We start from the raw sequence: 26,469 nt of genomic DNA, 5'->3' as shown, positions 1-26,469 counted from the left end.
TTCAGCCTGACCTCTGACCTCAGGCCCCTGACCCATCCCTACACAGGAGTTCCACTACCGACCGAGGGGCAGTGACTCGTGCCTCCCGTGTGACTGCTACCCTGTGGGCTCCACCTCGCGCTCATGCGCACCCCACAGCGGGCAGTGCCCCTGCCGTCCGGGAGCCCTTGGCCGCCAGTGTAACAGCTGTGACAGCCCCTTTGCAGAGGTGACAGCCAGTGGTTGCCGAGGTAAGCAAGTTCCACCCACCTCCACCCACAGAGGACTGGTTCTAGCATGCTCAAGAATCTCCTGGAGGTGGAGGGCCCCGGGAAGCTTCTCCTGAGGGAGACCAGATGTATCAGGGGAGCCCTCCGTTTACCAACCACACTTGGCTGACGTGCCATGGGCTCTAACAGGCCAGCTGTTTTTTGTTTTGTTTTGTTTTTTAATTTACCTTTTATTTTATGTCCGTTGGTGTTTTGGGTTCTCGGGAAGAGTAGTCAGTGCCCTTAGCCACTGAGCCATCTCTCCAGGCCAGACCAGCGCTTAAGAAGCCGTCAGGGGAGTGTAGTGTCTGGGCCCATGTATGGGAAAGGTAGAAGAATAATAGATATTGTGTCACTTGCCTTAGAACCCGGCCACCAGGCTCAACACTGCCTTTCTCCCTAGTACTCTACGATGCCTGCCCCAAGTCCCTGAGATCTGGTGTATGGTGGCCTCAGACCAAGTTTGGTGTTTTGGCCACAGTACCCTGTCCCCGGGGGGCCTTGGGTGAGTATGTGGTGGACAGCATTGTGGCTGAGGGTGGGCCAGGCACCTCTTTCACCGAGCTGGGTGGTCTGGTCTCTGTGAAGAGCTGGGAGCAGGGTGGAGAGTCACGTGGGCCTTTTATTATTCTCAGTGGCTTTGGTTCCCCTCCTATACTCTCATTAAGCCTCCATCTGTTTCTCTTGGCTTCTGGGCAGGATTGCGGGGTACAGGTAAGGGGTACGTGTTTGCTCAGGTGCGCTGCCCCCTCCCACTGCCAGAGCTTTTGCAGACCCCTCCCTGCTGCCTGGGTTTCTAAAACCTACTCCTCGTCTCCTAGAGACCCCTTCCTGCGACCTGAGAACCGTAGGGAATTTCTCTGGTGCCTGAGGTCCTGAAGGATCCCTCTCCATCACCTGGGGACCCTTCAGATCTTTTTTCCACTTCCCAAGACCTTGCAAACTCTCCCTACTTCCTGAGGTCCTTGTAGGGCTCTCCCTATTGGCCAGCATCACCCACCAGCTTCTCCTTGCCGCCCGAGAGTGTCCCCGCTGCTTGAGGTCTCTGCAGTGGCTGCACAGGGATTGTCTGTGTGTGCATGCTCACAGCGTGTCCTTCTGTGCCTGTGCATGTGTCTGTGAGTCTGTCTTGAAGGGATGGGGTTCTGAATTTAAGTTAGGGTCTCTTTCGCTGGTGGACACAACTTATTCAACTTCTATCCCAACCCCATAGAGAAGGAAAGGCAATGGTAGGAAGGTCATTATTGGGGTAGTTAAAATTTGTGTGAGAATCCTGCTCCCACCTCACCTGGGTCGTGTGGTACTCCTGGAAGATCTTGTCTGTGTCGGCATGCTTGTGATACACAAGAGAGTTGCGAATGTTGCCATGTTGGCTTGTTCAAGTCCATGTGTGTGAATGAGTGAGTGAATGTGTGTGTGTGTGTGTGTGTGTGTGTGTGTGTGTGTATGAATGTGTGTGTGTGTGTGCGTGCGTGTGTGTTGCGTGTGTGTATCTGTCTACATCCTTATGCTTTTCTTTATGCGGTTAGTGGTGAGAATGGCTCACAGACCTCTCGGGGGAATTGGCCAACAAGCTATTGGGACCCAACCAGGCCTAGGCTGCATCGTGCAGGCAACTAGCCATAGATGCTCATCACTGTGGCCCCCACCTCAAGTTCCTTACGGGATAGAAGAGGGTGCTGTGGCCACCTATCAGCAACAGTCTCCAGGCCTCGGGCCTGACCAGGGATTGCCTGCCCCCAGGTGCTGCGGTGCGGCTGTGTGATGAGGAGCACGGTTGGTTGGAGCCTGACCTCTTCAACTGTACTTCCCCCGCCTTCCGGGAACTTAGTCTGCTGGTGAGACCCCGCCCAGATCGCACCCCACACCCAAGACCTTCAGGCTGTGATGGGCCCAATGTAGACCTCAGCCCTTGACCTCTTGGGCAGTCATTTCCTAGTTGCCCTTTCATCTGTCCAAGCTTTCTCCCTGTAAGGCTTTTGAGAAAGGCCTACAGGACCACAGAGCAACCACTGCCATCCTTGTCCTGGCAGTTGGATGGCCTAGAGCTGAACAAGACGGCACTGGATACTGTAGAGGCCAAGAAGCTGGCTCAGAGGCTGCGGGAGGTGACTGGCCAGACTGAGCACTACTTTAGCCAAGATGTCCGAGTCACTGCCCGCCTGCTGGCCTACTTGCTGGCCTTTGAAAGCCATCAGCAGGGCTTCGGGCTGACAGCCACACAAGATGCCCACTTCAATGAGGTGAGCTGTGCCCTGTGTTCCCTGTCCCGTAGCCCTGACTTCCATGGCTCCTCCTCCCTAGTCCTGGATCCCCAGCTTATTCTCCTCCTGACCTCTGGAGAAGTAAAGGTCCTACAAATTCACCCTTTCCTTGTCCACTCCTGTCCTGCCCTCTTGCCTCTTGGACTCCCAACTAATACCTGGCTAGACTCCCTCATGCCTCCCCCAACCCTTTGTACAGTCTCACCACCTGGGTGAATACAGCTCTCTCTCCATCCTTCCAGAATCTGCTGTGGGCTGGTTCTGCGCTGCTCGCCCCAGAGACAGGGGACTTGTGGGCAGCCCTGGGGCAGCGAGCCCCTGGCGGTTCCCCAGGCAGCGCAGGGCTGGTGCGGCATCTGGAAGAATATGCAGCCACCCTCGCAAGGAATATGGAACTGACATACCTGAATCCTGTTGGCCTAGTCACACCCAATATCAGTGAGTGGTAGACGGGGCAGGAGAAGGGCAAGGGGAGCTCTGGGGCTCATTCTGCTTCTTGCCACACCACTCCTGCGGCCCCAAGGGCTCTACAGACACCAAGGGAAACACGGCTTGTGAAGCTTGAGTGGAGGCTGGGCATAGGTGGGAAGCTTGGCAGAGGAGGGAAGTCCTTGACAAGGGCTACCCCTCTTTTTTCTTGGGCAGTGCTCAGCATTGACCGCATGGAACATCCTAGTTCAACTCAGGGAGCCCGTCGTTACCCCCGCTACCACAGCAACCTTTTCCGGGGCCAGGATGCCTGGGATCCTCATACACACGTGCTGTTGCCTTCCCAGTCCCCACAGCCCTCCCCATCTGAAGGTAGGAGCCCTTTGGGTGACTTCTGGGCCAGGCCCTATCTCCTTATCTCCTCCCAGAGCCTGGTGCCATGACACCCTCTCACCAATTCTTTCCTTGCCAGACCTCCCCCACCTCATGGTTCCTATGTAAGATCATCCTCAGGCCACCTCCGTATACTTTGCCTGGTCTTTGACCTTTCCCATGTGCCCTTCATGGCCTCTGCATCCTCCACTCCCCAATTTCTGGATTTGTGTGGAAGAGGTCTCTGTGCTTGGTGCTAGGTTGGGCTCAAAACTAGTTTTGTGGGTACTCATGGTAAGAAGTCACTGTGGCCCCTTCCTTTCCCTTGGCAGTTCTGCCCACAAGCAGCAACGCAGAAAACGCCACAGCTTCAAGTGTGGTCTCCCCACCTTCCCCTCTGGAGCCTGAGCCTGAGCCTGGGATCTCCATTGTCATTCTCCTGGTGTACCGCACCTTGGGAGGCCTTCTCCCTGCCCAGTTTCAGGCTGAGCGCCGGGGCGCCAGGTACCAGGCAGAGAGCTGCTTGCGGTCCCCTCAGCCCTGATCCTCTGTGAGCCCCCCCCCCCCCGGTACTCCTTTCCTCCGTGGACAGATGTGCAGGTCCGCAGGGAAACAGACGATCAGGGAGCTTACCCGAACTGGGTTCCATGTGAATTTTCTTTGGCATAAGGAAAGGCAAAGGTGCAGGGTGACAGACAGAGACACATACGGGACCATCACACACACACACACACACACACACACACACACAAAGGGTATATGATCCAGGTATAGATAACCCAACTGACTGACTGATAAAGACAAAAACAGTTTGGTTGGGGAGGTCAGATGGAGATGGGAGAAGGAAAGGTTTGACCATTACAGAAGTCTGGAGCTGTTCAGGCCTCAGATCCCAGCCTAGGCAGTGAGTGTGAAGTCCCTGGCAGGCCAGCAGAGGCTGGCTGGCATTCTTAGAAATAGCCTGTGCTCTGCGGGAATCCTACACCCTGGCAGGTGATTTGAAGACAGGCGAGGTGGGCAATGGGTCTTTGGTCAGCAGTGTCCAAGACCAGATGGGTCTCTCCTCAGGCTCCCCCAGAACCCTGTTATGAACTCCCCGGTGGTCAGCGTGGCTGTTTTCCATGGACGCAACTTCCTCAGGGGTGTCCTGGTGTCCCCAATCAACCTTGAGTTCCGCTTACTACAAACAGCGAATCGGAGCAAGGCCATCTGTGTGCAGTGGGACCCACCCGGCCCGTGAGGACCCCCCTCTGGGAACCTTTTGTCCCTATCAACCTCTAGGAGGTGCCCCAGCCTGTCCCTGAGGTCCCTATCTATGCCACTGTGCAAATTAGGACCACGCTGTTCCCTAACTCCAGGCACCCTCCCCCCAAACACACACACCTCACAAATCTCTGTGTGTGATAGAAAGGGGGCCTAACTCTCCTCTGGATACAGGGCAGACCGGCATGGGATGTGGACAGCGAGGGACTGCGAGCTGGTACACAGGAATGGATCCCATGCACGGTGTCGCTGTAGCCGGACAGGCACTTTTGGAGTCCTTATGGATGCCTCTCCTCGCGAGGTAGAGTTTAATGACCCAAAGAAGTGGGGAGTCAAAGGGGCAGGGAAGCTCTGCCTGGCACCTCGGTGACCATCCTCAACTCCACAGAGGCTAGAGGGAGACCTGGAGCTGCTGGCAGTGTTCACTCATGTGGTCGTAGCAGTGTCCGTGGCTGCCCTCGTGCTGACTGCGGCTGTCCTGCTAAGCCTGCGCAGCCTCAAGTCCAATGTGCGTGGGATCCACGCTAACGTGGCGGCCGCCCTGGGAGTGGCAGAGCTTCTCTTCTTGCTGGGAATCCACAGAACCCACAACCAGGTGCAGGCTCAGGGCCAGGGGAACTGTGTCCCAGTGACTCCACTGTTCTGTGGAAAGTGTAGGGTCAAAGCTTGGGAACTAAGATCAAGGAAACCCAAGCTGAGGTCACGTTTTGGGGCAGGGTGCTGTTATTGGGGAAGTGAGCGGAGAGGAGATGTCTGGGGTGGAGTGAAGGACGGTGGGCAGGAGCGATCATGACTCAGGTCTCCCCGCCCTGCCTTCAGCTGCTGTGCACTGCCGTCGCCATCCTCCTGCACTACTTCTTCCTCAGCACCTTTGCCTGGCTCCTGGTGCAGGGCCTGCACCTCTACCGGATGCAGGTTGAGCCTCGGAATGTGGATCGTGGCGCTATGCGCTTCTACCATGCCCTGGGCTGGGGCGTCCCTGCCGTGTTGCTGGGTGAGGTCTCACCCACTCAGGCCTGTGATCCCCAACCTCTGACTGCCATATGACCTGACCCCAGGCTATGTTCCCAAACCCTATCTCTTAGCCTCAGCCCCCATGCTACCTCCTCTGGGAGGGTCCTGTTTGCCCTTACTCCATTTCCTTCCTAGGGGGTCAAAATTTAGAATACACCTCTTTGGTTCAACCTCTTCTCTTTCAAAGGCCTTGCTGTTGGGCTGGACCCGGAGGGCTATGGAAACCCTGACTTCTGTTGGATCTCCATCCATGAACCTCTTATCTGGAGTTTTGCTGGCCCTATTGTCCTTGTCATTGTGGTGAGTGTCTGGCTCTTGGTGCCACCTGTGTGCTTCATTCTCAGGAAGGAGGGAGGAGACTTGGAGCGTCATCCCGGGCTGTTTCCATCTCATGTCTGGTCACAGAGGGAACCTCCATTCAGCTGCATGGCAGTGGGAGGTTAACAGGTCAAAGCCTTGGCTACTCTTCCTGCTCGATCTCCGTTTCTCTCCATCCTTGTAATCCCGCTTAGCTTTCTTCTCTTCCGCCTCTGACTCTTTTGTGCGATTTTCCAGCTCTTCTGTATCTTTCTGTTTCTGATTCATGCTCTCCGCTTCCCCCCCTCCCATTTTCTCTTTCTCCGCGCTTGGGTGTGTAGTCTTGGTCTCTTTCTGTTTCTTACTGTCTCTGTCTGTCTCTCTCTCTCCTCTCCACCTGACTGTGGGTGCAGATGAATGGGACCATGTTTCTCCTCGCTGCCCGCACATCCTGCTCCACAGGGCAGAGGGAGGCCAAGAAGACCTCTGTGCTGTGAGTTGGCTAGTGGAGGGAAGTAGGGGTACTCAGGATGGCAGACTCCTCCTGGGTGGGGTTTGGGCCCTCAGCATACCTTGTAGAGGTTGGACTTCAAATTCTGCATGAAGGGAAGCCACTCCTCCCTCTCTGGTACTTTGCCACATTCTGGCTTTGTGCATGCTTTCACTCTGCTGTCTCCTAGTCCCCTGGGTGTCCTGGAATCTCCCATGGCCTGAATGATTCACTTTTCCCCACCTTGTATGTGTCTGCCTATCTTCTGTTTCTCCCATGGCTACCTTACTCCATTGTCTTTTCCATGATCCCTCATGGTTCCCTGAATGCTCTTCCGGTTCTTTGCGTGACTGCCCGTCTTCCTTAGTGTCCTCCTGAAACCTTCATGTTCCTGTGTGAGGCGTGTTTTCTTCCATCCCTATGTGTCCTCCTGTATCCCCTACATAAGCCCTGCTTGACCCTGGTGTGTCCCCCCATGTCTTCCCGTGTCCTTACAGCAGGACCCTTCGAAGCTCCTTTCTGCTCCTTCTGCTGGTCAGTGCCTCCTGGCTCTTTGGCCTTCTGGCAGTCAACCACAGCATTCTGGCCTTCCACTACCTCCATGCTGGACTCTGTGGCCTCCAGGTACCTCCCGTCCCAGAGCCTGATGGGGCCTCAGCAACCCAGCCCCTACTCGCCCTAGGCGTGGCATTGCCACCAGGCCTGACTGAATGCGTATGATAAGTTAATCCTAGACCAGACACTGACCCTAGTTGCTGACCCCAGACCTAGAGTGACATCCAGCTAATCACTGACATCAGTCTCGGTGCTGATCCTGGGTCGACCTTCGCCAACACTGCGACTTCTGACCTGTTGCTGACACCGTCCTGGGCTCCAGCCCCTCTTGCCATTTTGCCTTCTCATTATCAGTCCTGAGACTTGCCCTGACTTACCTTCTGTTCCCCCCTCCCTTGGACTCCTCACTGACTCACAGGGGCCTGTGCGAGCTGATGCTCCCCTCTCTGCTGACCCAGAGACTCTTACTGGTCCCTGATTGATGCCCTGTTGGCTGTAGTCTGGACTGAAGTCTTTTCGTATCTCTCGGTGACCCTCACTGACCCTTACTGACCCACAGGGCCTGGCTATCCTGCTGCTCTTCTGTGTCCTGAATGCAGATGCCCGGGCTGCTTGGACTCCAGCCTGTCTAGGCAAGAAGGCAGCTCCTGAGGAAACCAGGCCAGCACCTGGGACGGTAAGAGACTGCTAGGGCTGAAGGTGGGGATGGGAGCACTAGGAAGCCTGGATCTGAGGCCTCTTCAGAACTAGCTCACACCCCTGTCCCACCCACCTCCCTCAGGGCTCTGGGGCCTACAACAACACGGCCCTCTTTGAGGAGAGTGGCCTTATCCGCATCACGCTTGGTGCCTCCACTGTCTCTTCAGTGAGCAGTGCCCGCTCTGGCAGAGCCCAGGACCAGGACAGCCAGCGGGGCCGCAGCTACCTCAGGTAAGTGACCACATGTAGCTTAGTTCAGTCATTCTTCACCCGGGGTTTGACCTTACCAGATCCTAGGGAGGGTGGCCACCTGGAACTCTGCTGCAGCCTCACCCGGACGTCTCTGCTAAATACCCAGAGGCACCCTCAGCCATGCCACGTGCAGCAGGCCATGCACTCAAAGGTTCCCCAGCCTCCAAAGCACCCTGTCACGTTCTTCTCTGATGGAGGATTCTGCATTTCCAGGGACAATGTTCTGGTTCATCATGGCTCGACTGCTGACCACACCGAGCACAGCCTCCAGGCTCACTCTGGCCCCACTGACCTGGATGTGGCTATGTTCCATCGAGATGCTGGTGGAGTTGAAGCCCTGGGCCGGGGAGGAGGGGTGGAGGGTGTCTTTAGGACCTGCCTTCTGCCTCATACTGGGGGCCATGGCTGACTGGGTGGGACAGGCTCCCCTCAGGTCACTGCCTCAGAAAGCACCTACCCATCCCAGTGTCCAAACCCACCCCTGACGGACCTAGCTCACCCCTGATTAATTCAAGCCCTTCTGTTCCCACCCCTCCACCCCAAGCTCCCCCCAGACCCCACCTTCGTCTCCTTGCTGTCTTGCCTGCCTACATGCAGACCCTTGGCTCAGGACCTTTCCTTATCCTTCCGGTTCCCTGCCATTTCACCTTCCCCCTGACCTTGCCACTCCAGGTGCGGACTCTGATTCTGACAGCGACCTGTCTTTAGAGGAGGAGAGGAGCCTATCCATCCCATCGTCAGAGAGTGAGGACAATGGCCGGACACGAGGGCGTTTCCAGCGTCCACTCCGCAGGGCAGCCCAGAGCGAGAGGCTCCTTGCCCACCCCAAAGGTGACAGGATCTTGCCGATTCCATGAGTGATCGAGGGACTCCCATATTAGATGTGATGGAGGGACCCTACCATCTCTTCAGGACTCCTGAGCCTGACCCACAGGGCACCTCTGGGGCACCACTGGGACCCTATGTACCATTCCTATTCAGATTTCTAGGCACGCTTGGGCACCCAGGAGCAACCTAGGAAATGGTAATGACATCAGAGACGTTACAGAGTAACTTGTCCCTTCAGCCCCTGGTTTCCCTGTGGTTTGGAGTTCATCTTGATCTTTTTAACCTCAGACATCAAACTTCCATCTCGTCTATACGCTTCTAGCTAAGGATGACGGCTATCAGTAAGCCTTCCTTCAATGGCTGCATTGATCTGAGAAGGGACACTCTCCTGTTCCTATTTCCTTTAAAAACTACTTTCCTTCTCTGTGCATGCGTGCGTTTGTGAGCAGATGTGTGCTCCAGTACTCTTTGGAGGTCAAAGGACAACTTGTGGGGGTCAGTTGTGTCTTTCTACCAGGTGGTCCTGGGAATCAAACAGGTTAACAGGCTTGGTGGCAAAGTGCTTTTACTTGCTGAGCTGTCTCGGCAGCTCTCCCTTTCCTATTTCTCAGGGAAGATAGCCAGGGCTTGGAGGGTCCTTAGGACCAAGGGTCACGGAGTCAGGATCACAAGTGTCAGGAAACACTGGAGTCAAGCCAGGGGCTCCTGTAACGTGCTCTGGCTTCGCAGATGTGGATGGCAATGACCTCCTGTCCTACTGGCCGGCCCTGGGAGAATGCGAGGCAGCGCCATGTGCTCTGCAGGCATGGGGCTCTGAAAGGCGCCTAGGAGTAGACACCAGCAAAGATGCAGCCAACAACAACCAGCCAGATCTGGCCTTGACCAGTGGAGATGAAACCTCCCTGGGCCGGGCCCAACGACAGAGGAAAGGTATGGCCCTGACCCTTTGGCCTCATTGTAGGAGCCCTCGGGGCTGCTCAGGCCCAGATCTATGAGAGTTCAGCTTGCTCAACCCTGTGTCACGGTCCCCAGAGGCTGCCTGATCTGTGGAGTTCCTGCTTCCTCCATTCCCTGGCTTGTACCCTTGGGTCCTTAGGAGCCGCCTTCCCAGTCACTTTCCGAAATCACAGAAGCCGTTGAGCTCCTGCTCTGGTCTAGGTCTTCGCCTCTTACGCTATGAGAGCCCCAGAGGCTGTCCTTGCTCCAGCACAAGAGGGTTTTGTCCTCGGTCTTGCATGGCAGGAACACTGGAGACTACCTGCCCAACCCAGGGAATTCCTACCCTTTGACCTAGGCCTGAATTTCCGGGACTTGGAGTTATCCCTCCTCCGACTTCTTGGGAGTCTATCCTGACCGCCCCGCACCATAGTGACTGTCCTAGCCTAGTCTGCAGGATTACTGTCTCCCACTCTGACTCTTGTTCCACTGTCCGGGACCTCTAGAGTTGCCTCTGACCTCAGTTCTGCTCCAGGACCCCAGGAGCTGGCCCTTCCTTAGCTAGATTCCAGCGAGCTCTTTGACCTACAGCCTGTTCCCAATTCTGTCCCTTCCACAGGCATCCTGAAGAACAGGTTGCAGTACCCACTGGTGCCCCAGACTCGAGGCACTCCTGAGCTGTCCTGGTGCCGGGCAGCCACCTTGGGCCACCGTGCTGTGCCAGCCGCGTCCTACGGCCGCATCTATGCTGGTGGGGGCACAGGCAGCCTCTCACAGCCAGCCAGCCGCTACTCTTCTCGAGAACAGCTGGACTTGCTCCTACGGCGACAGCTGAGCAGGGAGCGGCTAGAAGAGGCCCCAGCCCCTGCCCCTGTTTTGCACCCCCTGAGCCGACCAGGCTCCCAGGAGCACCTGGAGGCTGCACCGGCCCGCCTGGAGCCCAGAGATCGGGGCAGCACGCTACCGCGGAGGCAGCCACCCCGGGACTACCCTGGCACCATGGCTGGCGGCTTTGGGTCGCGGGATGCTCTGGACTTAGGGGCACCCCGAGAATGGTTGAGCACGCTGCCTCCGCCCCGCCGCAACAGGGACCTTGACCCCCAGCACCCGCCTCTGCCCCTGTCTCCACAGCGGCAACTCTCAAGGGACCCCCTCTTGCCATCTCGGCCCCTGGACTCTCTATCTAGGATCTCGAACTCTCGGGAGCAGCTGGACCGGGTGCCTAGTCGGCATCCCTCACGGGAGGCCCTGGGACCAGCCCCACAGCTTCTCAGAGCCAGGGAGGACCCAGCCAGCGGCCCTAGCCATGGCCCCTCCACAGAGCAACTGGACATCCTCTCCTCCATCCTCGCCTCTTTCAACTCCTCAGCCCTCTCCTCTGTGCAGTCCTCAAGCACACCCTCGGGCCCTCAGACAACTGCCACGCCTTCCGCCACAGCCTCTGCCCTCGGCCCTTCCACACCTCGCTCAGCCACATCTCACAGCATCTCGGAGTTGTCACCTGATTCAGAGTAAGCAGGGCCCGGCCACTTGGTCACACTCTCGTCAGATTAGGGCAGCTTCCTAATGGACCCATCCCTGAGCGCTACCATAGAAAGAAGTGAGAGTTGGCCCCTAGATATGCACCACCCCAGGCTCAGCAAGGCGGGAGGCCACGTGTTACGGTTGGTCTATTAAAAAAATGGAAACAGGACTAGATAGAATCCCCTGGCTGTATGGTTAGAGGCAGCCTCCCTGCCCTGCTCGGCCCAGAAAAGTACCTCCAAAGGCTGGAGGTGCTAGTGGAGGGAGCAGGCAGGAGGCAAGGCATTGAAGTACGAAATAATCCGGCATTTGCGTGAGGCAATGTGAGGAATCCTTGTTCAGGAGGCCCTGCCTAGGAGTTCATACGGAATAGCTGATTATTAGGCCAGCTTGAGTGCTAACTTCGAAAGTGCGTCATTCACTCAGTGTGAGGCTGCTCCTGCGGGGGGTAGGCACACATATCTCAAGTACCTGTAGGGCATCTGTGAGGTTGAGGATGTCAGAGACACCCAGCTGGAAACACAGGAATCCAAGAAGGCAGTCATGGGGGGGGTACTGCAGGGAGAGTGTTGCCCAGACTCAGAGTGAGCAAGGCCCAGCTAGGGAGTTACCAGGTCTTATAAGCCAATAGAACTGTCTCTCAAGGGGTAACTGCCAGGGCAAGTTCTGGGCTATCTTCAGGAGGAGAGCTTACTTAGGGGGTCTCGCGTCTCTGGGGATGGCACAGGGACTGAGCAAAGGTCAGTGCTGAGAGAGAACAGAAAGGAGGGAGGGGCAGAGACTTGGGAGCCTGGATTCTAGAGGGATACTGAAAGGTAAGGACAGGAAAGAGACAGGCCACTTGGGTCCCTGCAGTCTAGCCTCGGGTCTGCACAAGTCCAGAAGGCCTGGGTAAGGACTTGGGCTTTAGGGTCACAGAGTCTGAGTTCTGTCTCTCATCTGCTGTGACCTCGGCCCAGTACAAGCTGTACAGTAGTCTCTGCAACTGCTGAGGGAGTTTACAGGAACAAACGCCTTAAAATGTGAGGCTCTGTGACACCATCCATCGCAGAGGAGCTGGGTGCAGCATCTCTACCTAGAAGGTGGCTCGTGAAGTGCTGTGACACCTAGGTAGTCAAGTAGCCTTGCTAATGAGTCTAGAGAGCGGAGGTCCAGGCGGGTGTGTGGAGGGCTCAGAATCCTGGAGTGGGCGTGAAGGGGCCGAGCACTGAGAGGCAAACCTCCCCTTAGCCATGGCCTTCGTTTCACGTCCAACTCTACAGAGTTCCCAGAAGCGAGGGTCACTCCTGAGGGGCCGACCAGCAGAGGAGGAGCCACCAGGGCAGCGGAGGATTTGGGCTGACAGAAGAGACTCCAGGACTGATCCCAAGGCAGCCTTCTTCAAGCCCTCCCCTCAGCTCAGTACAGCGCAGTGGAGGTCCCATGCGCATCTGTGAGCATGCATGTGACACCTGTGAGCATGGGTGTGACAGGTGCAGGGGGCGGGGCTACGGGAGGACTTTTATACGTTTTGTACCTTTGTAACCAGAGAGATATGCTTATGTTATTTTTCAGCTTTTCTGTCTCCCAGGGGTCCGAGACTGGGCTGGGAGGGGAAGGGGATGGAAGAGAGGCGTAGTTTGGCCTCCTTTGGGTCCTTAGCAAACCATCTGCTCTTTTCTTTCATCTTAGAGTAGAGCAGACGTGTGGGGCAGATCCTCTCTTTTCCCCTCTTCCCCACATTGATCTGAAAGTTGCTGGGGTCCAGAGTGCAAATCTGATCTTCTTTGCATTTTCTCTGATGCCCCCTAGGCCAAACCCCTGTGTTTGGGGGTTGGCTTTGGAAACCGGGGGTCCTCCAGTCGCCTCCTGATGGCACACTCGTGCCACTCCTCCCTCCCCGTGGGTGTGGCTCTGTGTTACTTGGAGTCCCTGCCACTTACTGCCTTAAGACCGAGGACTGACGCTGCGGGTGCTGGCGGAGCAGCAGAAGTCATGTTTACAGATCAAGGCTTCCCTTTCTCCCTTGGGGAGGGACTCGGGCCTCTAATCAGACATTCCTGTGGGGCTGGGTGGAGATGACGCTGTGTCCCTCCTTCCCCTGCCAGAGCAACACTAGTCTATGGTGCCATTCCTTCACTAAGCTGTCCCCTGCGGGGTGGGGTGGGGTGGGGGTGAACAAAGGGAGCAGAAAAAGGGAATCCAAGACCCAGAATGTAGGTGCCACAGCCTCCGGCTGTTTGCAGGGTCCTCCCCGGCACCAGGCTGCAGCAGCCACTGTCCCACCTCCTTGGTTCCTTATAAAGGAAAATGACTGCTGGGATCCTGTTCACAAAGCTCCCTTGTGTTATTTGTCTGATGTCCAGGACTGGGGACTTTACATTTTTGTTACTTTGTTTACAGGTCAAGATTATTTTTTAAAACTGTTGGGTTTTATTTACTGTTTACAGCTTAAAACATGGAATTTACACACTTTGTTTACAGTTGAGAATGTTAACTCCCCCCCCCTTTGTTTACAAGTGAAAGGTAGAAAAGTGGGAGAGGGGCCGAGAAGACCTACCTGTGACGGCCCTGGACCTGGCGATCTAGAGGTGGGCTTCCAAACCTGACCTTTCCCAGGTCAGAGGTCGGCTGATTCTTCTGCCTAACAGCTCGCCCGAAGGTGGCTCAGGCCTGGGGTTCTGTGCAAATGCCACCCACCTCTACCCTGTGCATACTCTTGGCAGTTTTTGAGATTCAAAAATCCCACTTCACTGCCTGTGCCAAATCCCATCAGCCAGGTCCCCGATCTCCTTCCCCAGACTGACTCCTGCCCTTGAAGGGCTCAGTGGCCTGTCGGTGGGAGAGTTTCTTTACTATGTCCTAGGTTCTGTAGATGCCCATCTCTGGGGTCCCCCTCCAACACAGTGGCCCTCTTTCCTGTCTGTGTAAATTGTTCCATGAAGCCGCGCTCTGTTTTGGGAATAAACTTCTATAGAAAACACTTGTCCCTCCTTCTGTTTCAGATGTAGGATGGTTGCTATGAATGGTTCACCCAGAATGACCTTGGAGGGAATCTGAGCCCTCCTCCCTCCAAAATGTCCAGTTATTTTTAGCCCATTTCATGGGAGATTTGGACCAGGTTCCCATTTCTTTCTGAAATACGGCCTCTCACCTTGTGATTGGATCCTGGAGTTGGAGTACAGGAGCTGACAGAGAAAAGCCACTTTCCTGGTCTAAGCAGCCACATGAGGGCTGACTCAACATGGGGTGCCCATCTGTCCAACCAGACCTTGGAGCTGGGGGTGCAGTTCCTGCTTTACCACCCACACTCCGACCCTGACTCTGAAGCTGACTTGGATCTGGCCAGAAGCTTGAAACCTCCCCAAGGGGGCCCTTCTGAGATCACTGGGTTGTTGAGGGCGGGAAGGGACCCTCAATGCTCCATGTCCAGTCTAGGCAATCAGAACCATCAGTAGTGATAGCAAACGCCAATTGATCTCACCTTTAATCCCAGAGGCAGGTAGATCTCTGTGCGCTAGCCTGCTCTACAGAGTGTCTCAGAGGGACTCTCCCACTGTTGAGGCTGAGGCCCCTGGTCACACACCTGGGCGTCCAGATCATTCAAGAATTTTTCTTCTGCATTACATGGGGACCCTCTACAAAGCTAGAACACACAAGCAGGTCCATCCATTCAGGGGTACGGAGGCACAACATTGGCCAAGCACAGGTCCTTCGTTCCAGTCCTCCAGCGGTGCCCCAGCTCCCGGCAAGCCACTTAACAACAAGGGGAGAGAAGCTAGGCCGCTGAGAAGGAAAGGGTTAAATCTTTATTCTCCCGCTTCGCAACCGCCCGGAAAGTGTGACTTAGGTTCCACCCCCAGAATTCTGATTGGCCTGAGCAAATGCACATCCTGGCGGTGGAGCGTGATGCCGGCCTCGTTCTCCCCAGGGCGCCACCTTCTAGCTGATGGTGGCCTCCCAGGCGGCCGTCCGGACAGAGGCACTCTAGCTGCCCTCTGAGGGCCATGGGGCTGCCCGATGGGTCCGGTGAGTTTCAGGGCGCCGCCCGAATTCCGTGTGTCCGCCAAACGCTAGTAGTCCTGTGACTCCCGGCCTGGGGTCAGTTCAGAAAGGGAACTGCCAAATCCCCAGCAGGCATTTCCCGCCCGCAGAGCCTCGGTGTTACCGCTTTGCTGGTGGTTCCGCTGGTGGTTGTCCGGCAGCAGCGAGGGATGGGGGCGGGATCCGGCGCGACCCTCGAAGGCTGTACTCAGAGTCCCTGGAGTGCTAATAAAGGGGCCGCAGGGAGGTGGCTGCCTGCCGTTGAGTCCAGGTCCAGGAGGTGTCCCGGCTGGGCGCCTTGGGACCGGGAGACAGACCGCTGCAGACAGGCTCTAGCCAGGCTGTGGATGAGCCGCTTGAGTGATGAGCGCTCTGGCGCTGCGGGCCCCTGTGCCCTCCCTTTGGGAGGTGCCAAACATCAAGGCTCCGCCCCGCAGACGCGTGCTGCCTGGGGGGGTGGGGAGCCCTTTAAGAAGACTTGAGCGCTCTCGAAGGAGGGGGAGAGGGGCCTCTGAGGTCTCCCGGAGTCTGCGGTGCAGAGACTCTCTGAAGATCTGTCTGGACCGGCTCTGCTCCCTCCTTCAACTCGGACACCCAGGTTAGAGGCTCTTCCCAGGTGAGTCCCTACCCCTCTGGTGGGGTCCTCTCCTCTGGTGATAGCCTCTGCTAGATAAGAACTCACTAGTGAAATATTTCCCAAGAGTCTAGTTGTAGTCCTTCCCCCTTTCTACATTTGCCCCCCTTGAAATGTATTTGCAGAAGAGAGTTGTATTCCGTATGGAGTGTCCCCCAGATCAGAGTTTCTTCTGAGAGAACTCTCCAGATGAGAACTGTTTCCCTCCCCACCTCCTAGTCTCTGGGAAAGTCTTTCTCCCACTCCGGCCAGATGAGACATTGCACTCCCCCCGCCCCAGGTCAGAACATGCCTGGCTGGCAAAGGCTTTAAGTTCCCTCTAGGTTGGATTGGCTTCTGAAAGCTGCTGTTCCCACAGGAAATTTCCCTACTTCACGTGGGAGCCTGCGGTCTAGGTGGAGGTGAGGGTTTGGAGCCTGAGGTCTAGGTGGAGGTGAGGGCTTGGAGCCTGAGGGTTTGGAGCCTAAGCCTGTCCTGAAGCTTAGGTAGTATTGCTTACAGACCCCTGGTTCGCTAGGTCTGTGAACACACTCTCAGCCAGCTAGGCAGGGCTTGGGGTGCAGCTGGAAAAGGGAGTGGACAGGAATTGACTCAGGCAAGGGGCCAAGAGGCAGGGGCTAGGAGGTGCAGTCAGCCTGGACCTGGACCTGGACCTGGACTCGCAGTGGTACTCAGGGCTGGGCAGCCACACCTGAGCTGGATGTGCAGGCCATGCTCATCCCGCTCTCCGTTCCGGAGAGACTTTGGCCCAGAAAGAGTCTTCCAGCAGCCAAGGTTCAGATACTGCCCCTGTCTGGGTGTGAACACGGGGCTCTCAGGGACCAGCAGGGTTACATCTACCCTTGATCTCTGAGGCCAGAAATCTCAGGTATGTGACTCTGTGGTCGCTGGTAGAAGTGTAGGAAAGGTTGGCCCAGGGGGCTCCTCATTGGATGTCTGTGGTCTCGCCCCTCTAGACCAAGGCCCACAACAGACACAGGCACTTCTGTCTGCAACACAAGAGATGGAGCTGCAAAGACGAGACTACCATGTGGAGAGGCCATTGCTGAACCAGGAGCAACTAGAGGACCTGGGGCACTGGGGCCCGGTGCCCAAGACCTACCAGTGGCGAACTTGGTTTCAGTATGGATGAGGGTAGAGGTCTGGCAGGGATTCGGGGTTAGGGCACAGACGGTCCCATCTGTAACACATTGGCTGTGCTCTTAGATGCTCCCGTGCTCGGGCCCACGCTCTTCTACTCCAGCACATTCCAGTCTTGGGCTGGTTACCCCGCTATCCCGTGCGTGAGTGGCTCCTGGGAGATCTGTTATCGGGCCTGAGTGTCGCCATCATGCAGCTTCCGCAGGGTGAGCTGCCTTCAATGGCCTCGACTGTAAGCTCGGTGGTCTGTGAAACGACAAACCAAGAGCCGTGACCTCTGCTCTTGGAACTATGGCCCCTGAGCCCAGGGTTTGGATTCCCCTACCGTTTTGAGACCGTATTCTCCAAGTCAGCATTGCTACCATTCTTCCTCCAGGCTTGGCCTATGCCCTCTTGGCGGGATTGCCTCCTATGTTTGGCCTGTACAGCTCTTTCTACCCGGTCTTCGTGTACTTCCTGTTTGGTACCTCTCGACACATCTCTGTGGGTAAGTGGAGTCAGGCCTACCTGTCACAGAGTGTCTCTATCCCCTGTGGAGGGAAGGGGCAGGCTGGGTAGGGCAGAGCAGCGTGGGGAGAGGGCAGTGGAGGTGCTGGGCCGCTGAGGATAGCCTATGGATCGCCCCTAGCAGTACTAGGAAACTGACCATGAGGCTTGGAGGTTTAGGGACTCTCAGAGCCCTGGCTTCAAGGCGATCGAGGCGAACGAGGCAGTCCATGGAGCCTGGAAGTTTCCACAGGCCTGTCCAGCCTGCCCACCCTTATCCCATTCTTGCTCTCAGAGAGCCTTTGTGTCACAGACCACTGGACACTGGTGAGGCAGGATGGGGAGATGAGGTTAGTATTACTGACTAGCCTTAAGAGCAGGTGAGCTCAAGGTTAACTTCTGACCTTGGCCATGCCTAGCCATCTGTACAGCTAGAGTCCAAGGGTATGTATTCAGAATGGGATGTCTGCTGGCCTCTCTCAATTAAGGCCAGGGCTCCAGGGCAGAACAGCACCCTCCTGCCTCCAGACCTTCCCTGTCCTGCCCCTGCAGGGACCTTTGCTGTAATGTCTGTGATGGTGGGCAGCGTGACAGAATCCCTGACTGAAGATGAGGCCTTCCTGCAAGGCTTGAACGCCACAGTTGATGACGCCCGCGTGCAGGTGGCCTACACGCTCAGTTTCCTGGTTGGCCTCTTCCAGGTAGGGAAACAGCCATCCCCTTGGCGTCACTTACATCCCCCTCCAATCCTACCTCCCCTTAGCTGTGCCTATGACCTCAGCCTCCCCCACTGACTTTCCCTGGCCTCCCAACAGGTGGGGCTGGGCCTGGTTCACTTCGGCTTCGTGGTCACCTACCTGTCCGAGCCTCTGGTCCGCAGCTACACCACGGCGGCGTCTATGCAAGTCCTCATCTCACAGCTCAAGTATGTGTTTGGCGTCAAACCGAGAAGTCACTCTGGGCCACTGTCCGTTATCTATGTGAGTGAGGGTGGGAGCGGGGGGGGGGGTGGCAGGCGGTGCCCCGTGACCTCAAATGCTGGTCGTAACACGTTTCTCCTCAGACAGTGCTGGAGGTCTGTGCACAGCTGCCGGAGACTGTGCCCGGCACCGTGATCACGGCGTTCGTGGCAGGAGTGGTGCTTGTGCTGGTGAAACTGTTGAATGAAAAGTTGCAGCGACATCTGCCCCTACCCATACCTGGGGAACTGCTCACGGTTCGGGAGCCGGGGGATGGGGGACGGGGCAGACGGGCGAGTGAGGGTGGAGCTGGCTGGTCTACAGCCTCAGGGTGTTTGAGGGACAGCTGGAGTGAGCTCGGTCAGGGTTCTGGGGTGTTGGGGAGAGACTGCACAGAAAGCCATAGTGGCAGTGTGCCCACTTCTTCAAACAGTAAAACTCATCTCTCACCCTACCTACAACTTCCCATTCCTCAGAAAAAGATTCTGTCCCCCAAAATGGTTTACCTTTCTCCCTGTGATACCTCCAGTACCTCCCTCCCCTGACCCTGTCCTGTCCCCACAGCTCATCGGGGCCACTGGCATCTCCTATGGTGTGAAACTGAATGAAAGATTCAAGGTGGACATTGTGGGCAACATCACCACGGGGTAAGCTCTGGTTCTGTCAGAGACGTGGGGCAGCTAGAGCCAGGACCGTGCTCTGACCTCACAGTTGTGTCCCCCAGGCTGATACCGCCAGTGGCACCCAAGATAGAGTTGTTCGAAACACTTGTGGGGAATGCCTTTGCCATCGCTGTGGTCGGCTTCGCCATTGCCATCTCTCTCGGGAAGATCTTTGCCCTGAGGCATGGCTACCGCGTGGACAGTAACCAGGTCTGTGCCGAGGCTATGTAGGGGCGTGCAGGTGTATGTGGGCCCAGATGGTAGGAATGAGCTAGAGTTAAGGGACAGGCTGGCCTTGTAAATGAGTGATGGTAGGGGAACAGGGTGTTGGGACAACAGCCAAATATTGGAGGCCGCTGACTCGGCACGGGGTTTGGGAGTGTGTCAGCCAAGGCATGCCGGGAGAGTGGCCTGGTATCCCTGGCAAAACTCCTCACGCCACACTTCCCCACAGGAGCTGGTGGCCCTCGGCCTCAGTAACCTCATTGGAGGTCTCTTCCAATGCTTCCCCGTGAGCTGCTCCATGTCTCGGACCCTGGTACAGGAGAGCACCGGGGGTAACACACAGGTGGGCTTGGGTGTGAGCACGCATGTGCCGGCCTGTGTTCGTCTGGATACGAATGCTGTGTCTGCCCGGGAGGCCCATCACTGCTGACCTTCACCCCCTGCTGACCCCTACCCTGCAGGTTGCTGGAGCCGTATCTTCCCTCTTCATCCTCCTCATTATCCTCAAACTTGGGGAACTCTTCCGGGACCTGCCCAAGGTGAGCCTTCACCCCTCCCAGCCGGGCTTCAGGGCCTGTCAGAGGCTCAGAGATACAAGGTTGAGCTTTTGGGGATAAAATCTGGAACTAGATAGAGGTCAAAGATTAGAACTTTTTTTAGTTTGTGTCTTTGTTTGTTTTTCGAGACAGGGTTTCTCTGTGTAGCCTTGGCTCTTCTGGAACTCACAGGACTGAGTTCCAGAAACTGGCCTCAAACTCACAGGGATCTGCCTGCCTCTGCGTCCCAGAGTGCTGGGAGCTATAGGCATGCGCCACCACATCCGGTTAGATTAGAACTTCCTAATCAACTCCTAGGGGTTAAGGTTGGTGTAGGTGGTAGTTGGTTGTAGGCGGGGCTGGTCTGGGTGGGCAGTGCCTGGGCGGTTGAAGCCTCTAGGAACCCTCAACCACCCTGGTGACATTCTCCCTGCCTCAGGCCGTCCTGGCAGCCGTTATTATTGTGAACCTAAAGGGCATGATGAAGCAGTTCTCTGACATCTGCTATCTTTGGAAGGCCAATCGAGTGGACCTGGTGAGAAGCTTAGGAGCCCAGGCCTGGGCTTGGGGCCTTTCACGCCAGTGGACGCTTTGACCCCTGTCCTTTCACTATCAGCTAATCTGGCTGGTGACCTTTGTGGCCACAATTCTGCTGAACCTGGACATTGGCCTGGCAGTTTCCATAGTCTTCTCCCTGCTGCTCGTGGTGGTCCGAATGCAGCTGTGAGTCAACCATTTTTGGTACTCCCAATTCCAGCTTGGTGAGGGTGTGAGTTTCACTGGCTGTCCACAGCTTTCCTTACATCTCTGGGGGCACCCCAGGTTCCTCATTCCCCACTCATGGTCTTTCCTTTGCCTCCTCTTTTTTTTTTCCCTCTCCTCAGGCCCCATTACTCTATCCTGGGGCAGGTGCCAGATACGGATATTTATAGAGACGTGGCAGAATACTCGGGGGTGAGTGGCAGGGGCTAAATGGAGGTGGGTGGGGCAGCTGAGACAAATGGGCCCTTTTTACTCCCTTTCACATGAGCCAGAACACTGGGAGGTGGACAGGGAAAGTGACTCAGTGGGTAACCTGCTATGCAAATGTGAAGATCTGAGTTTGGGTCCCCAGCACCCACATAAGCTGCCAGGAATCCGTAACCCCGATGCTCAGAAGGCAAGGACAGGAGGATCTCTGGGGCCCACTGGCCAGTGAGTCTAGCCAGATGGTAAGCTCCAGATACGGTAAGAGGCCCTGTCTCAAAGAGGAAGAGCCATAGAGAGGGTACCTAGTGTCACCTACTGACCTCTGCATGCAAGGCGCACAGCTCCATACACGTGTGCACACCCATACGCATGCACACACACACAGACGCACACAAGGGGCTGAACGCGCTTTGGCTTTGGTTCTTGGAATCTGAAGAGAGATGATTGGATCTGTGACCCTGTTCAGGGCATGATTTGATGGGGTCAGTCTTGGAGATGGAAGCTCAACCCTGGGTCAAGAGACCAGAGGAGCAGGGAGGTTTCCTGGTCTGCTCAGTGGTAATACAAAGTCCTCAGTTGCTAGTTTACATTCTCAAAGGCCTTGTGTCATGTTGTGGGAGTAAAGGTCTGAATAAAATAAGCTCTCACCTTGGCCTTGAAGGTATAAGTAGAATGAAGAGTAGAATGAGGGCCCTGGGTGTGGGAGAAGATGTGAAGGGAGCCAGCTGTGTGTGGCTGGGAGGTGGCCTCATGTGGTACAGGCCCAAATGCCCAGGAAAGCTCCGGGCTGTGGCTGGGATGGGGCGAGAACTGGGGGAAAGTGTGTAGAATGGCAGCTTAGCGCGGTTCTCCTGCGTGCGTGCAGAAGGCAGCGTATGACGGGTGGATGGCCCCAGAACAGAGCCAAACCGCGAGACCTGGAAGACGGGCGGGGAGGGGCAGGACCCACACGTGGGGAGCAAGGGTGATGTGGCTAGGCTTCGGCCCAGACTCCTGGAGGGGTATCAGCCACAGGCTGGGGCAGGTGGTAGCAGGATCCCTAAGAGAGGAAAGCTGAGTGGAGAGGATATCAGTGGAAAGCCAGGAAGGCTCAGCCACCTTGGCTGCACCTCATCTCCAGGCCAAAGAGGTCCCTGGCGTGATGGTCTTCCGTTCCTCGGCCACCATGTACTTTGCCAACGCTGAGTTCTACAGTGACTCACTGAAAAAGAAGGTGAGGCCGGGGTGTCCCTGCTTGGTCTATGTGCGGGGTTCCAAATACCCTTTCCCCAGTGTACCAACCTCCGCCTCTGACCCTGTCTCTAGTGTGGTGTGGATGTTGACCGCCTCATCTCCCAGAAAAGGAAACGAATCAAAAAGCAGCAGATGAAGATGAAGCGAATGAAGAAAGCCAAGAAGTCCCAGAAACAGGTGGGGTTCTCTCTCAGCAGCTCCCTCTTGGCCCAGCCTTATTGTGAACCCAACCCTGACCCCAGCCATTCTCTGATCGTTTGGCCTTTCTCCCACTCTGGTCTTTGTCCCATTTCCTCACCCCTGTCGTTTCTCCTCCCCGCTCTTTTCCCCTTCTCTCTCTCCCTCAGCACCCCAGGGACCCTGCTCCAGCGGTGGGAAGGGCAAGCTCTGGAGATGTTTTATTCCTCCCGTGTCAGTCACAGGGAACCACAACAGATCTCGTTCATTGTCATAACTTCTCAGGCCTGCAGCCTAGGTCCTGATGTGTCTCCTTGCCTAAAGCCAAGGACAATCCCAGGTCTACCTGGCATGGTTGTCATATGGCACTTGGGGATAGCTCTCTCATCATCCCTCTTTCCTCCCAGGCTGCCTCTTCCAACATCTCCTCAGTTTCTGTCAACGTCAAGACCAGCTTTGAAGACATCAAAAGCAATGACGTGGAGGGCTCTGAGGCCAAGGTGAGGCTAGAAGTGGGAGGAGGGGCCAGCCAAGAACTGCAGGGGTGTGGGTACGTTACGTGAGGAAAGCCGTGACCTGCAGGTTTGAAGGTCGAGCTCCCCTGGCTCTTGTCTATAGTCTCAGACTGAGCTAGCTGTTAGACAGGTAACAAGACCTCACAGTCTATGCTCATGGAGAGAAGGAAGGGCTTGGGCACGTTGGGCAACTCTAGGGGTTGAGAGGGATACCAAGTTCAACTAAAGGTCCAGATGGGTCCGGGTTTAAGGTGTGTATGAATGAGTGTGAGCACGCATGGATGCCTGTGGCCATCTCATCTGTACTTAGGCGCCTTCCACTCTACTCTGTTTGGCTAAGCATGATCTCCCAGCACCCTCCCTTCTTGTGTCTTTATTAATCTTTGGTCCAGGAAGTAATAGAACAGTTTGTGCATGTTGGGGTATGCTTTCCTGTGCCCCTACATGTCTCTCCTATCATACCATGTCCATGACTTTAAGTGTCTCATGCATGTCTCCATATATCTGCATATTTACATGCATGTATCAGCCTGACTCTGTGTGTCCCTGTATACTATGTGGCTGCCTTTGCTCTGTCATGGATGGCCCTTTAGCATATCTAGATCCCCTGAAGGAATTTTAATTTTAATGGCTGTTCTGGCAAGAGATCACATCCGAAGACCTTCTAGGTCTATGTGATCCGACTGGAATACAAACATGCCCTTAATCCAGAAGACACAGACAAGCAGGTTCAAGGCCAGCCTGGTATGGAGCAAGTTTCAGGTAAAGAAAAGCTTAGGTCCAGGTGTGGTGGCACATGCCTTTTATTTTATTTTTTTAATTTATTCCTTTTCAGGTACATTTGGTATTTGGCATACATATATGTCTGTGTGAGGGCGTTGGATTGACTGGAGTTTGAGTTACAGACCAGACAGTTGTGAGCTGCCATATGGGTGCTAGGAATTGAACCAGGGTCCTCTGGAAGAGCAGCCAGTGTTCTTAACTACTGAGCCATCTCTCCAGTGGAACATGCTTTTAATCCCAAACAATGAAAATAAAGTTAATCTGTAGAAGGAAGCACCCATGTTTGAAAGTGATGTCTAACTGAGTGGCAGAAGAAGTGACTAATCAAAGACAGGTTTGATGGAATAGGATATTCCCAACTCTCACTAGAAGAGAGAGGAGAGGGAAGCTACTTAAGGAGCAATGCAGAGAGAGGAGGCAGCTTTACCAGGACAGTAATAGAGAGACAGGTTGCAGAGAGAGAACTCAGGTGAAGACATAACGAGCCAGAGAAGAAGGAGTCGGGAGATTAGAGCAGATTCCAGGAGTTAGTTTGAGCCCAAGTAGAGCAATTCAGAGGCCGAGAGAAAAGCCAGATTGAATAAATCATCTGGGAGAGGAATTTGGGCCAGAACAGCTGAGTTGAAGCAGCCCGCCCAGAGCTCAGTAAGAACAAGAAAGTGTGAACTTATTCAGCAGTAAGTCTCAGATACTGGAAACAGTCTAGGCCTAGGTTAGATTGTATGGAGGCTAGAAGCTTCCAGGACCAGGCCTAGGTTAGCAGACAGAGGGAATAATCCTCCAAGACAACAGCTGAAACAGGCCAATACAGAGTTTCTTCTCCACAGGTGCACCAAGGGGAGGCGCTGCAGGATGTAGTCGCCAACAATCAAGAAGACGACAAGGCCGCAACCGTGATTACACTGAAGTCCCTGGGCCTGCCCCAGCCAGGCTTCCACAGCCTCGTCCTAGACCTGAGCCCCCTCTCCTTTGTGGACACTGTGTGCATTAAGAACCTGAAGAACGTAAGGGGCTGTGGGCAGTCTAGGACCCCTCCAGCCTTCACGCTGACCCCATCGCTTGCCATGCACCTTCTGCTCTCTGCGTTTCCCCCCACTGCTGCCCCCCTGAGGCAAGCCCTCTTTGTTGCTGCAGATTTTCCGTGACTTCCGGGAGATCGAAGTGGAGGTGTTCATCGCAGCCTGTTACAGTGCGTTGACCGGGGACGGCAGTAACGATCCAGGCAGAGGGTGGGAGTCTTCCGGTCAAGGGGCTTGTCAAACAGCATAAGGGGAGGCAGGAGTCAAGAGTAAGGCCAGGGAGATGGCTCAGTGGGTAAGAAGGCTTGCTGCCCACATGTGAGGACCTGAGTTCAAATCCCCAGCTCCCACATAAAATAAGCCAGACTGACTATGCATGCTGTTGGGTGCAGAGTTTCCAAGAGGTAGTTGGTCAGCCAGCGTAGCCAAAATAGAAACTGTCTCAAGGGAATAAGGCTGAGAGTGATAAGAACAGAACATCTGATGTCCTGCTGCGTCTTCTGGGTGCAAGCAATAGACACACATACAGGAGCAACCGGGTTTCTAGTAAGTAGCCACAGGGGTCAAAGAATTCTAGGGGCGTGTAGGGACTAAGTGTCCTGGTGGTTCTGAGTGTCAGCACCTGCTCCTTGCCCACAGGTCCTGTGGTCACCCAGCTTGAGGCTGGAAATTTCTTTGATGACTCTATCACTAAGCAGCATCTCTTTGCCTCTGTTCACGACGCTGTGACCTTTGCCCTCCACCACCGGAAGTCTGGCTCTAACAGCCCTGTTTTGGTAAGCTGCCTCTGGACCACTGAGCAGTTTTTGTTAATCTGTTGCTTATCCCCACCCTGACCCCAACTCCAGGAAGCCCGGGCTATTGCCCAGGGCTCTGGCCACATTAAACCTATTGCTCTTTCCCCCCTGCCTGGAAGAAAAAGTCGTTTGTGGGCGGGAGCAGGGATTCATTTATGTCCCTTGGAAACTAACAGGAACCTTCTCTCCTGCAGGCCACCAAACTCTGACTTTGCTGCAAGAGACTGCCTACCTCTGGAGGCCGTGACAGGTCACCCTCATGAAACCCCCTGCCTCTGGGCCACCTCCAGGTGCTGCCTAGGACTCCAGTCTGTGTACATGCACATTCAACTCATGGATGGATGCCCTGGGATTCCAAGTTCAGTGCTACAGGCCTGGGGCAGGGTATTAAAGTCAGGCTGGCCTTGGCTGGGTGCTGGAGGGGAGATGATGAGTTTACAACTTTGGGAATAAATGTGTTTGTCCAATTTCAGGCTCCGCTGTGGCATGATTGGGCGTGGTGGGGTGTCAGGTGGTCCTCAGCTCAGACTCCCAATCCGTCTTATAAACTCTAAGATAGACAGAACTGGGGTGTAGGATTTGGGGAGGTCAGGGACAGGAAGAGGAGCAGAGGTAAAGCCTAAGCCAGGTTAGGATTTTACAAGCTCAAGGTTCTCTTCAGTTTCACACAGACAGCCCTTTAGCTCTAGCTGGAAAAATAAATGGAAACAAAAGGGTAGCGGAAGACTCAGAGATAACCTGATCAAGAGGCAAGGCAGAGTTGGTGTTTCTGAGGGATGTAGCGTGAACCCCTGAGCCCCCAGCTAAAGATCAGAGCCATTCCACGGGGTCTGCTGCTGGATTTAAAATTCACTGTTACAAATTGCCTGCTCGCAGTATTAGAGAGTGGGGACCGGCAGAACACCGTCAGCCAGGACGCGGCTGGTTTCTGGCATGAGACATCAACAGAGCACATGTTGGTCCTGTGGGCCACTGACGCCGTGATGGGAGGAGGGATAGGGCCGTGGGCTCCTGAGCAGTAAAAGCGATGGCAGCCTCTTGAGTTGCTTGGTGAGTTACACGTGGAAATGGCTAGAACAATGCAATATTCACATCACCTGCCCAGAACACGAGAATTTCACTATTCATCAGGCCATGCTC

The 26,469-nt window shown here is 55.4% G+C and overlaps 2 protein-coding genes across 13 annotated transcripts in view; both read left to right on the top strand.

Annotated features, from left to right (window-relative positions):
• Celsr3 (cadherin EGF LAG seven-pass G-type receptor 3) overlaps window positions 1-14,133 on the top strand; it is a 33,793-nt gene extending 19,660 nt beyond the window's left edge. For 2 of the 9 annotated variants that reach the window (XM_021663220.2, XM_021663195.2), the window contains 22 exons: window positions 47-230; window positions 652-753; window positions 948-962; window positions 1,992-2,086; window positions 2,282-2,491; window positions 2,755-2,950; window positions 3,158-3,313; window positions 3,646-3,817; window positions 4,382-4,549; window positions 4,751-4,877; window positions 4,965-5,171; window positions 5,396-5,570; window positions 5,778-5,890; window positions 6,301-6,380; window positions 6,875-7,001; window positions 7,492-7,608; window positions 7,714-7,862; window positions 8,097-8,206; window positions 8,556-8,714; window positions 9,441-9,641; window positions 10,267-11,158; window positions 12,434-14,133. In XM_021663220.2, coding sequence (XP_021518895.2) covers window positions 47-230; window positions 652-753; window positions 948-962; window positions 1,992-2,086; window positions 2,282-2,491; window positions 2,755-2,950; window positions 3,158-3,313; window positions 3,646-3,817; window positions 4,382-4,549; window positions 4,751-4,877; window positions 4,965-5,171; window positions 5,396-5,570; window positions 5,778-5,890; window positions 6,301-6,380; window positions 6,875-7,001; window positions 7,492-7,608; window positions 7,714-7,862; window positions 8,097-8,206; window positions 8,556-8,714; window positions 9,441-9,641; window positions 10,267-11,158; window positions 12,434-12,461 — 3,783 coding nt within the window. In that variant the 3' untranslated portion in view covers window positions 12,462-14,133. The other 7 variants (XM_021663202.2, XM_021663212.2, XM_060385248.1 and 4 more) reach the window with 7 other exon arrangements.
• Window positions 14,134-14,900: 767 nt separating this feature from the next.
• On the top strand, window positions 14,901-25,796 carry Slc26a6 (solute carrier family 26 member 6). Of its 4 annotated transcripts, none has more exons than XM_060385251.1 (21): window positions 14,901-15,179; window positions 16,785-16,950; window positions 17,035-17,174; window positions 17,345-17,455; window positions 18,007-18,155; window positions 18,270-18,434; window positions 18,518-18,670; window positions 18,978-19,060; window positions 19,138-19,285; window positions 19,530-19,643; window positions 19,762-19,839; window positions 20,354-20,371; window positions 20,453-20,559; window positions 20,721-20,790; window positions 21,926-22,018; window positions 22,111-22,215; window positions 22,623-22,715; window positions 24,341-24,517; window positions 24,648-24,702; window positions 25,172-25,308; window positions 25,524-25,796. In XM_060385251.1, the coding sequence occupies exons 1-21, from the start codon at window positions 15,158-15,160 to the stop codon at window positions 25,536-25,538; spliced, it is 2,199 nt and encodes a 732-aa protein (XP_060241234.1). In that variant the 5' UTR covers window positions 14,901-15,157; the 3' UTR covers window positions 25,539-25,796. The 4 variants fall into 4 exon arrangements, with proteins under 4 accessions (XP_060241234.1, XP_021518917.1, XP_021518924.1 ...); XM_021663242.2 differs by having other exon boundaries at window positions 14,903-15,179; window positions 20,276-20,371; XM_021663249.2 differs by having other exon boundaries at window positions 14,905-15,810; window positions 20,276-20,371.
• Window positions 25,797-26,469: the final 673 nt, after the last annotated feature.

The sequence above is a fragment of the Meriones unguiculatus genome, chromosome 6 (assembly GCF_030254825.1).
Source record: "Meriones unguiculatus strain TT.TT164.6M chromosome 6, Bangor_MerUng_6.1, whole genome shotgun sequence".
In the NCBI taxonomy this organism is placed as follows: Eukaryota; Metazoa; Chordata; class Mammalia; order Rodentia; family Muridae; genus Meriones; species Meriones unguiculatus.
Note: the sequence above shows the minus strand (reverse complement) of the source record. Positions and strands in the feature narration are given on the sequence as shown.